A 12139-nucleotide genomic window follows, 5' to 3' on the forward strand; every position below is an offset into this window, starting at 1 on the left:
ACGGCTGCGTGGTCCCATGGTGTTTATACTTGCGTACTATTGTTTGTACAGATGAACGTGGTACCTTCAGGCGTTTGGAAATTGCTCCCAAGGATGATCCCGACTTGTGGAGGTCTACAATTTTTTTTTCTGAGCTCTTGGCTGATTTCTTTTGATTTTCCCATGATGTCAAGCAAAGAGGCAGTGAGCTTGAAGGTAGGCCTTGAAATACATCCACAGGTACCTCCAATTGACTCAAATGATGTCAATTAGCCTATCAGAAGCTTCTAAAGCCATGACATAATTTTCTGGAATTTTCCAATCTGTTTAAAGGCACAGTCAACTTATTGTATGTAAACTTCTGACCCACTGGAATTGTGATATGGTGAATTACAAGTGAAATAATCTGTCTGTAAACAATTGTTGGAAAAATTACTTGTGTCATGCACTAAGTAGATGTCCTAACCGACTTGCCAAAATTATAGTTTGTTAACAAGAAATTTGTGGAGTGGTTGAAAAACCAGTTTTAATGACTCCAACCTAAGTGTACGTAAACTTCCGACTTCAACTGTATATTTAAAACCAAATACTTTTACTCAAGTAGTATTTTACTGGCTGACTTTCACTTGAGTCATTTTCTATTAACGTATCTTTACTTTTACTCAAGTAAGACTCAACTGGGTACTTTTTCCACCACTGAATGGTCCTGAAGTGCCCATGGTGGTGGGTAGGCCTTCACTGCAGGCGGAAGGGGTTGCCTCTAATCAGCAGCACCCAGATATTCTACATGTTAAGAAGGTGGGCTTTGTAGTCTTTGTGGCTATAGTGATCAACGGCACTGCCGAAATTGAGAATAAGTTCAGAAAAACGGACATCATTGTGGAGCAGTTTCTGGGATTGGAGAACTTCCCTACGAATGAGTTACATGAAAGGCTGTCACGAGCCGTACTACCCTCTCAAGCCCAAGAGACGGAGTGGGGAAATATGGAACTTTGAGGACGGAAGAAGTGTGAGTTTGTTTTAGTTTTGTCGATGTACTATTTTAGTTGTGCGAAGTTGGTTTTGACTATCAAGTATGGTTTTATTTTTCAACTTTGAATCCAGAAGGCGGACCTAAAACCCCACTATTGCTGTATGGGAAATATATTGAATGCTATAAATAAGATCTTACCTGTTTTATTATTCTAGGAGGGAGAGGTATGAATTTCAACCACAGTGTACTGCCATCTAGTGTATGATGACAGTGGAAGATGGAAGTTGATGGAACATTTCTCTGTGCTGATTCATCGCGTTCTTCTTCGATTGCGTCAATATTCATCGCGATTGCATCTCGGCCATACAGATGCAAGCCGATGTCAAACTGAAGGGGGAAATATGATGAAAGAAACAAGTTGCATTGGTCCACGGTTTATGTTTCCATGACAAATATACGGCATCAACATGCGACAAACGTGTGCGGCGGTTATACAACTGTGTTGTTACATTCGTGTACATTTGCCCTGAAAGTTGATAGGAAGTTCTGTAAACGATAATGTTGCAATACGTCGTAGACGACTGCTATTATTTCCAGTGATGACACAATCAGTTGTTGTACAAGGTAAGTTTGTTTGATACTGTCTGTCTTCTACGATTTTTGAGCAGTGACAAAGATGATCTATTTTGAGCTCATTGTTTACCGTGGTCTCGTAAATAAAGCAGCGCCATGTTGGCGAAAGTTGGGTGATGAGTGAGGAATAACAATGGGAATATCATTACTTGAATATTATTACATCATACTTGAAACTGGAAGCGCTAGCTCATGTTTACATGGGTCAGCTGGTTTCACAATGTTCTATGACAGACTGTCCCCTTCGCTTTCATGGTCTGTGTTCTGCAGTTGGGCAGTGTGGTAACCAGGTGGGCTGCAGGTTTTGGGATCTTGCTTTGCGGGAACATTCCCATGTCAATAAAGTAAGTAATACTTTTTAAAGAAAATTTATTAAATATTTGATTTTGTGGGAAAAGTCCAGGGTGGTAGCCTAAATATACTTGCCTCATGTCTTATCACTTGTTGTGTGTAATGGTACAGGAAGTTAGTCTACTGGTATGTTTCCATTGGACAATGGCATAGGCTATTCATTACCTAAGCTGCATTATCTCTAACATGGCCTTCCTATTTATTTATTTTAGAAAGGAATCTACGATGAGGCGCTGAGCAGCTTCTTTCGGAATGTTGACTCAAGGTAATTCCATCCTGCCAATCTCTTGCTGTGATCCATTCAACCCTAGCTACCACATGGCTGTGAAATGTGCATGTTCATTCAGACAAACAAATGGAGTGCCTTCTCAAATGACCCCTGTGGTTCCCTGCTATGTGTGTATTTCCAGGAGAAGCGTCGGGGGATCTTGTGACATCACTGGTGGGAGGATCCAATCCCTGAAGGCCAGGGTAAATTCCAGTGACGAGTTATTGTTTCACTTTGACGTGTGTGTTTGTTTGTGTGTCGGCTTCACACCCTCTGACAAGACTAATGTCTTCACTACAGGCGGTGCTGGTGGACATGGAGGAGGGTGTGGTGAATAAGATTCTACAGGGCCCGCTGAGAGAATTGTTTGATAGCACTCAGCTCATCACGGACGTGTCCGGCTCAGGCAACAACTGGTTAGCGACTGTGCCTGCCTGCCTCGCGGGGTGCCATCTCGCATGCCTTCAAAATATTGCTTTATGAAACTCTGAATTTTTTTTCCTGTATAGTCTATACATGGTCATATCCCAGGCTGGTCCCAGATCTGTTGGTGCTCTTGCCAACTCCATTTCTTATGGCATAACGATGAGTGACAAGGACTTGGCATGATAGCACCAGACTGGCACTCAGTAGTAATTTCCATCAGTACGATTGCAGGTACATTTTATGTTTGATAATATGAATTTGTAAAACAACTATTTTATTCCTCTCCAGGGCAGTGGGCCACTGGACGTATGGCTCAGCCTACAGGGAACAGATTGTGGACCAGCTGAGGAGGGCAGCAGAGCATTGTGACTGCCTACAGTGCTTCTTTCTCATTCACTCTATGGGTGGAGGTGAGGACTCGAGTGTACAAATGTATACATGGTCTCATAACTACTGAAACACATTATTACTACATGAACGACGTTCAAGCTTTTTCAGCGTAATGTTTTGGATAACCATGATGTGTCGTGTCCTATGCTGTGACGGACAGGGACTGGATCAGGCCTGGGCACCTGTGTGTTGAAACTTCTGGAGGAGGAGTTCCCCGAGGTATGTCGTATCGTCACCTCAGTCTACCCCTCAGCAGAGGACGATGTCGTCACTTCCCCCTACAACAGTGTCTTGGCCATGCGGGAGCTCACCGAGCATGCCGACTGTGTCCTCCCTGTGGAGAATCAGGTGTGTTTGCGTGCGTGCAAGGTATTTCCGTATTATGCATGACCATGTTTTACAATCTGTTACTGACTGTTGTAAATAACAATTCCCTTCCGTTTATCCGTTCTTATGATTCCTCTTCCAGTCACTGGTAGACATAGTGAACAAGATCAAGCACATGTCCCACAGTGGGAAGCCAGGTTCTGTGATCAAGAAGGACAGTGCCATCATCTCAGGCCAGGGAGGGGTCAGTGGAGCCGAGAAGCCTTTTGATGCCATGAACAACATTGTAGCCAACCTGCTGCTCAATATCACCAGGTAGACTACTGGAGACAAACTGTCTGCTGTCTGTGGCACTAGGCTTTTTATTGACCTTCGGACTCCCTTCATTAAGCCTCCCAGGTGTTTGGAGTCTGGTCTCCTCCAGTGCATTTTACTGCCACTGTAAAAATGAGAGAAAATTCAGAATTATTTAAGTGCTGCATTAGAATTTAAAAAAACCCATCTCACCACCAACAACGTAATTGTGTAGTGCAGTCATTGAAATGTTAAAGGGGTTATTTACGTCAGTAAAGAAGACCACTTGTTTGTTTTAGGCGATAGCCTCTGTCTGCTTGATTCTGAAATGTGATATCAATTAACTGTTTGTTTTTCTTTTGTTGCAGTTCAGCTCGTTTTGAGGGATCTCTCAACATGGACCTGAATGAGATAGCCATGAACCTAGTGCCCTTCCCTCGACTGCACTACCTGGTGCCCAGCCTCACCCCTCTTTACACCCTGGCTGATGTCAACATCCCCACCAGAAGGTCTGCTCTGCTGTCCCTATTGCTAATTTTACTCCTGCTTTGTTTGGACTTGTTTGGAGCTCCTCCACCGCCCTCTGTACAAGTGCCCTTTGTTGACAGTTAGTGAATGGCAAAGCTCTGTGTTATCTGTGCTGTATAAAACGGTACTTGTTCTAAATCCAGGTGTCTCGGTTTAATCTCTGGATTAGAGGTTGACAAGGGGACAGGATTCCCATGCAGTCAAGAAACAAGAACGATGCTGCTTTCGACTTTGCTTCTTCATATCAATCCACATGTTTTGTATTATACTATTAGTTTCTTTATCTCTGCCAACTGCTAGTAAGTTAGTCTTAGCAAGCTCCCCATAATTTTTTTGCATTAGCTGCTAATGCTAATCGCTAGCTAAATGCATTGAGCTAGCACGTAATATGAAGCTAGGGAATATCTGGCTAGCAAATGTTAGCTCTAATACAGGTGCTTGCCAGTGGTAGTGCCAGCATGTTGCTTGAACAACGTCATGTTCTGAATAGGTGAAGCATATTCTAAAATCTTGATAACATTTCTATTCAAAGGGTCGGGTCCCCTGGGAAGCACTGACTTTCCACAACTCCTACTACACTGTCTTTTTCATTCACTTTCATGACAAACACCAACCACAGAATTAGAATAGCCTACTCATTTTTATTTCGATTATTCCAACAGTTCACATAATAAATATCAATGTTATACATAATATATTCCATTTATTTATACAGTACCAGTCAAAAGTTTGGACACACCTACTCATTCAAGGGTTTTTATTTATTTGTACTATTTTCTACATTGTAGCATAATAGTGAAGACATCAAAAATATGAAATAACACATATGGAATCATGTAGTAACCAAGAAAGTGTGAAACAAATCAAAATATATTTGTTGGGAAAATGTTTTGGTACCCAGCTGGGCAGGCAACAAAATAGTAGCTAGCTAACAGCCCCCGCTCTTGTCTCGTGAGCCCAAAAGGAGGCTGTTGCTATGGAAACTCATGCAGCAGAGTGCAGCTAACGGAATAAGCAATTTGTCATTTCTGTGCGTTAAATTGAGCGGGGGTGATTTCTATTGGGACAGGAAAGTTGTGGGGTAATAGAACTGTTGTGCGATTGGGATAGTACGGGCAAAAAATGTACAGGACAAGACTGAACAGGAATTCATTTTCACTCCAGTGTCTCTCTTCAGGATGAACGTGGGAAATATATAAGCAGCACATTGTGCCAATGATCATGTCCAGGCCTGTATAATGTTAAGTGTACTGCAGAAGAGCTAGTGTGGTATTTCTTAGTTGAATGCACTTTTTTTGTTAGTTAGGCACCATGGATAATAGCATCTACTGAATGAGTAAAATGTAAATGGCATGTATCCCTTCTGTATAAATGTTGTTCCTTAGCTGTGTACCCTCTCTACCTCAGGCTTGATCAGATGTTCACTGATGCCTTCAGTAAAGACCACCAGCTGATCCGGGCTGACCCCAAACACAGCCTGTACCTGGCCTGTGCCCTCATGGTCCGTGGCAACGTGCAAGTGTCGGACCTCCGCAGGAACATAGAGAGGTGAGACCCAGAGAGAGCTACTAGGATTGTTCCACCTCAAAAAGCACACGCACCATCTCAGATTTTCCTGAAATTGTTTCTGTATTTAGAAATTGGCCCTTTTAAATTGGCAAATTGGCCCTTTTAAAAAAAATAAAAATAAATATGGTTCACATGATATTCAATAAATACAGTACCAGTCAAAAGTGTGCACACCTTCTCATTCCAGGGTTTTTCTTTATTTTTACTATTTCTATGTTGTAGAATAATGGTGAAAACATCAAAACTATGAAATAACACACGGAATCATGTAGAAACCTAAAAAGTGTTAAAACAAATCCAAATATATATTTGAGATTCTTCAAAGTTGCCACCCTTTGCCTTGATGACAGCTTTGTACACTCTTGGCATTCTCTCAACCAGCTTCATGAGGAATGCTTTTCCAACGGTCTTGAAGGAGTTCCCACATATGCTGAGCACTTGTTGGCTGCTTTTCCTTCATTCTGCCATCCAACTCATCCCAGACCATCTCAATTGGGTTGAGGTCGGGTGATTGTGGAGGCTAGGTCATCTGATACAGCACTCCATCACTCTCCTTAGTCAATAGCCCTTACACAGCCTGTAGGTGTGTTTTGGGTCATTGTCCTGTTGAAAAACAAATCCCACTAAGCGCAAACCAGATGGGATTGCTCGTCGCTGCAGAATGCTGTGGTAGCCATCCTGGTTAAGTGTGCCTTGAATTCTAAATAAATCAGACTGTGTCACCAGCAAAGCACCACCTCCATGCTTCTCGGTGGGAACCACACATGCAGATATCATCCGTTCAGCTTCTCTGCGTCTCACAGCGGTTGGAACGAAAAGTTTCATATTTGGACTCCTCAGACCAAAGGACAGATTTCCACCGGTCAAATGTCTATTGCTTATGTTTCTTGGCCCAAGCAAGTCTCTTCTTATTGGTGTCCTTTTTTGGTTACTGCGTGATTCCATATGTGTTATTTCATAGTTTTGATGTCTTTACTATTATTGTACAATGTAGAAAATAGTAAAAATAAAGAAAAACCCTTGAATGAGTGGGTGTTCTAAAACTTCTGACTGGTGTGGTGGAAATTCTACCTTTAACTAATGAGGAGAGGCAAAGTCAATATTGCAATAAGGAGGCTGGTCGCACCATTCACAAAGTGAATGAAGTGAGAGCCCCCGCACGAGTACGGCAGCCTTATATAGTCAAGCTATCTCATACAAGCATCTGCAAAGCACGTGACCTTGTATGTACGCTACCGTTCAAAAGTTTGGGGTCACTTAGAAATGTCCTTGTATTTGAAAGAAAAGCACCTTTTTATTTATTTTTAATTTTTTTCCATTTTAAAATGACATCAAATTGATCAGAAATACAGTGTAGACATTGTTAATGTTGTAAATGACTATTGTAGCTGGAAACAGCAGATTTTTAATGGAATATCTACATAGGTGTACAGAGGCCCATTATCAGCAACGATCACTCCTGTGTTCCAATAGCACGTTGTGTTAGCTAATCCAAGTTTATCGTTTTTAAAAGGCTAATTGATCATTAGAAAATGCTTTTGCAATTATGTTAGCACAGCTGAAAACTGTTGTCCTGCTTTAAAGAAGCAATAAAACTGGCCTTTAGACTAGTTGAGTATTTGGAGCATCAGCATTTGTGGGTTTGATTTACAGGCTCAAAATGGCCAGAAACAAAGATATTTATTCTGAAACTCGTCAATCTATTCTTGTTCTGAGAAATGAAGGCTATTCCATGCGAGAAGTTGCCAAGGAACTGAAGATCTCGTACAATGCTGTGTACTACTCTCCACAAAACAGCACAAACGGGCTCTAAACAGAATAGAAAGAGTGGGAGGCCCCGGTGCACAACTGAGCAAGAAGACAAGTACATTAGTGTCTAGTTTGAGAAGCAGACTCCTCACAAGTCCTCAACTGGCAGCTTCATTAAATAGCACACGCAAAACGCCAGTCTCAACGTCAACAGTGAAGATGCGACTCCGGGATACTGGCCTTCTCGGCAGAGTTGCAAAGAAAAAGCCATATCAGACTGGCCAATAAAAATAAAAGATTAAGATGGGCAAAAGAACACAGACACTGGACAGAGGAACTCTGCCTAGAAGGCCAGCATCCCGGAGTCGCCTCTTCACTGTTGGCGTTGACTGGTGTTTTGCGGGTACTATTTAATGAAGCTCCCAGTTGAGGACTTGTGAGGCGTCTGTTTCTCAAACTAGACACTCTAATGTACTTGTCCTCTTGCTCAGTTTTCAGCTGTGCTAACATAATTGAAAAAGGGTTTTCTAATGATCAATTAGCCTTTTAAAATTATAAACTTGGATTAGGTAACACAACGTGCCATTGGAACACAGGAGTGATGGTTGCTGATAATAGGCCGCTGTCCTCCGTTGTAAATATTCCATTAAAAAATCTGCCGTTTCCAGCTACAATAGTCATTTACAACATTAACAATGTCTACACTGTATTTCTGATCAATTTGATGTTATTTTAATGGACAAAAAAATTGCTTTTCTTTAAAAAAACAAGGGGGGTGTGTGTGTGTGTGTGTGTGTGTGTGTGGAGACAACTGGGTTACAGGGTACAGATGATAATGGAGAGGTTGTATCAGTCTGTCGCAACTGAGTGAGGACAATGGGTACCAAAGTGACAGGAAGTCACTCCAGACATACTTCCTCTAACAGTAGCTCAACGGTTCCCCCAAGTTGGGCAAGCAAGCGCCTTTGACTGTCGTCCCAGATGATGTATGGTCCTACTGGTCACACACACAAAGCATGAATCTTTGGCCCAGAAACAGGCTCCAAACAGAACAACAGCTCTGTCACCTTCTGTGCAGGATATAACCTTTTACTCTGTCTCCAGTTAAGCTAAGAGGGACCAGTTAGTTTTTGTCAGGTCTTGGCTGAGCACCCAGACATCATGGGGTTGTTCTTCACACACAGGCCTCTATTAATGCAAAACTTACTTTTCTATCTTATGAGTTAGTTTCTTTAACAAACTCAAGCCCAATGCCTATGCTTAAAGAAGGATATTTTAGTGCACAAGCATTGGTAAGGTTTAACAGAAAATGCCCTCATACTGGTACTGTGTATATACTGAACAAAAATAGAAACGCAACATGTACACAATTTTGCTGAGTTACAGTTCATATAAGGAAATCAGTCAATTTAAATAAATGTATTAGGCCCTAATCTATGGATTTCACATGATTGGGCAGGGGTGCAGCCATGGGTGGGCCTGGGAGGTCATAGGCCCACCCACTGTGGAGCCAGGCTCAGACAATCAGAATTGGTTTTTTTTTTTTTTTTTTTTAAGGCTTTATTACAGACAGAAATACTCCTCAGCACCCAGCCCTCCCCCTCTGGCTTCTTCACCTGCGGGATCGTCAGATGTGGAGTTCCTGGGCTGGCGTGGTTACGTGTGGTTGTGAGGCCTGTTGGACCTACTGCCAAATTCTCTAAAACGACGTTGGAGGCGGCTCATTCAATTCTCTGGATACAGCTCTGATGGACATTCCTGCAGTCTGCATGCCAATTGCGCGCACCCTCAACTTGTAACATCTGTGGCATAGTGTTGCGTGATAAAACTGTACATTTTAAAGTGGCCTTTTATTGTCCCCATGTTCATTACCTGTGTAATGTTCATGTTGTTTAATCAGCTTCTTGATATGCCACACCTGCCAGGTGGATGGACTATCTTGACAAAGGATAAAATGCTCCCTAACAGGGATGTAAACTAATTTGAGAGAAATAAGCTTTTTGTACGTATGGAACATTTCTGGGATCTTTTATTTCAGCTCATGAAACATGGGACCAACACTTTACATGTTGCATTTATATTTAGTTCAGTGTAGTACCCAACATCTGAGTTGGACCAAACTTTAGAACAATCTGAGATAGTGGGTGTTGTGGCTTGTTGAAATGACATGGAACGATCAATTCTTCATTGATCCCCACGGGGGAAATGACTTTGAGCACTATCCTCCCCTCCCCCGCCTCGAATAAAAAGGGCTGCCAGTTCACCCAGCATCATAACTACTCATAAGACCCAGAGATGACCTTCCCAACTGCTCACTCTCAAATAGTGTTCCCATTCACCGCCGTGTGTTTGTGCTCCAATACAGACGCCCCTGATTCATGACTGGCCCATTCAGCTCCCACCTTCTTTCCTCCTCTCCCTGCAGAGACCTTTTTTCACGTGGCATGTTGTCAAGGGCAACAGAAACAGGAGCTTCTATGAGAGCACATACTTGTGTGTGACCACCATCTAAATCAGGAGGGGAAATCTCCTGGAGCACAGAGACCTTGTGGCACGTTTAGTGGCTTTAGATAGCGACAGTATTATTCACCTTGGTTGTTGAATTAGCCTGCGCATGAAGATACCATTTTTAAAATCAACCCTGGATATGTAGGTTGATTCAGTGTCTGCGACCTGTAATCTCCTGTAATATGAATCTGTACGCAAACGATACGGTTATGTACGCCATTTTCACCAACTGTTGACCAAGCTATGTTAGAGCTGCAATCTGATTTTGTTACAGTATATTACAGAAAGCCCTTGTTGACTTAATGCGGGCAAATCTAAATATGTTCTCTAATTCATGCAAAAAATGTCTGATGGACTACATATAGTATTTACTCATCGGATGATTCATCGTGTGTGTGTTCCCGCCAATAAATGTCTGGCCGTTTTTGGATTATTAAAGATCTCATGTTAAAAAAACATGGTTGAGCTAGTTAAAAAGCTAAGATTTAAAGTGGGCTTCTTTTTTTTTTCTTTTTTTAATATATCTTCTCTCTCTAAACAGCAGGAAGCAGGTTTTAAAAATCAACTTTCCTGACAGTTTTGGACGATGGTGACGCCATTTATCAAATTGCAGCAGACACCACTTTAAAACCATTGGATGCAGTCTAGCATAGAGCACTTCGCTTTATCACAGGTGACTGGTTTAGTACTCATCACTGCATCCCGTATCAGAAGGTTGGCTGGTGCTCACTAAAGTCCCATAGAGCACTTCATTAGTTCCTTTTTGTTTACAAAGCTCTGCTGAAAAAGCTTGCAACCTACTTCACAGGGGAGAGAAAAAAAGTGAGACACCAAACCCATTCATAGGGGTGGTTAACTCGAGATTCCACTAGTCCGACTCTGTACCGCTCTAGGTAGATACGCGTTCCGTTTTAATGGTCCCCATTCTTGGAATCGCCTGCAGAACTCTTTGCATCTTGATTCCCTGGTGCTGCCATGGCAGTTTTTGACTCTAGTATTAGATGTGTTGAATGAGAGTTGTATTTTTTTTTAAGAAGAAGAAATTGTTGTTTGTAATGTTGTAACTTGTAGTTTTGTCTTTGTTAGAGTGATTAATTTTGTTGTATTGCTGTGTTCAGGGCACCTTTTGATAATGAGACCCTGGTCTTAATGGGTTTCTTGTGACTAAGTAAAAAAAAAAAAAAAACACCCTGTGGGCTGATTTTTTATTTATTTTTTTATTTATTTTAGTTTTTTTTTTCCCAGAGCCTAAAATGCACTTTTAATGAATATTCTCTATTGAGAAGGAAAAGCAGATCCTATCCGTCTTCATAGAAAAGCAGCATTTACTCTCTTTCCCTTCTTCCTCTCAGACTGAAGCCCATGCTGCCTTTTGTGTCATGGAATCAGGAGGGATGGAAGACAGGCCTGTGTTCTGTGCCCCCTGTGGGTCACTCCCACTCACTACTAGCCCTGGCCAACAACACCTGTGTCAAACCCACCTTCATGGAGCTCCGAGACCGCTTCACCAAGCTCTACAGGAAGAAGGTACATCCTAATCTTCAATCTTCAACTCTGTTGCAGAATAAGTGTTAACGGTCCAGAAGATTGAGGGTTAAAGACAGCAAAAAGACCCATTTCTATTTCACAGTGGACAATACCAGAGTTATACTAAGGAAAGACCAGCAGTTAATGTTCTCTAAGCAGGGTTGTAGGCACCTGTATTTTCCCAATCAGTTTTTTTTTCTCCTCTGCTCGCAATCAGTGTGGAGTATATTCTAATCTGACATGATGGATTGTTTTGGCAGGCTCACATGCATCACTACCTGCATGTGGATGGGATGGAGCAGGGCTGCTTCATGGAGGCTCTCTCTTCCCTCTCCTCTCTGATAGAAGAGTACAGTCAGCTGGATGCCACCAAGGACAGACTTATGCCTGACGCTGCCAGGCTCAACATCGCCACATGAAGGTCCTCTGTGTGTGTTCGCACTAGCAGACTACACATGGTGGAGCGTGTTTGTGTGTGCGTGCAAAGCACTTTTGTGTTTTATTAGCAGAAAATAGTACTGTAATTTAATAACTTGGTTTATTTATTTTTATAAGTTACAAAGGATTTCTTACCTGTGTCTAAATGGTATTCCTTATCCATTAAAAATTACAATTAA

General features: G+C 42.0%; 1 protein-coding gene across 2 annotated transcripts; it reads left to right on the forward strand.

Annotated features, from left to right (window-relative positions):
• Window positions 1-774: 774 nt before the first annotated feature.
• On the forward strand, window positions 775-12139 carry tube1 (tubulin, epsilon 1). Of its 2 annotated transcripts, XM_014205009.3 has the most exons (12): window positions 781-1576; window positions 1856-1929; window positions 2149-2201; window positions 2347-2407; window positions 2505-2620; window positions 2919-3040; window positions 3181-3368; window positions 3490-3662; window positions 4010-4150; window positions 5577-5717; window positions 11348-11522; window positions 11783-12139. In XM_014205009.3, the coding sequence occupies exons 1-12, from the start codon at window positions 1552-1554 to the stop codon at window positions 11939-11941; spliced, it is 1428 nt and encodes a 475-aa protein (XP_014060484.1). In that variant the 5' UTR covers window positions 781-1551; the 3' UTR covers window positions 11942-12139. The 2 variants fall into 2 exon arrangements, with proteins under 2 accessions (XP_082832928.1, XP_014060484.1); XM_082976802.1 differs by lacking the exons at window positions 11348-11522; window positions 11783-12139 and adding an exon at window positions 9045-9750 and having other exon boundaries at window positions 775-1576.

The sequence above is a fragment of the Salmo salar genome, chromosome 06, assembly GCF_965601325.2.
Source record: "Salmo salar chromosome 06, fSalSal1, whole genome shotgun sequence".
Lineage (NCBI taxonomy): Eukaryota > Metazoa > Chordata > Actinopteri > Salmoniformes > Salmonidae > Salmo > Salmo salar.

Excerpts from the sequence above, each read along its gene's own strand:
- tube1 (XM_014205009.3), top strand. The coding sequence starts at position 1,552 with ATGACACAATCAGTTGTTGTACAAG. Across the intron at positions 3,369-3,489 it reads TCCTCCCTGTGGAGAATCAG|TCACTGGTAGACATAGTGAA; the intron begins GTGTGTTTGCGT and ends TTCCTCTTCCAG. Across the intron at positions 3,663-4,009 it reads CTGCTGCTCAATATCACCAG|TTCAGCTCGTTTTGAGGGAT; the intron begins GTAGACTACTGG and ends CTTTTGTTGCAG.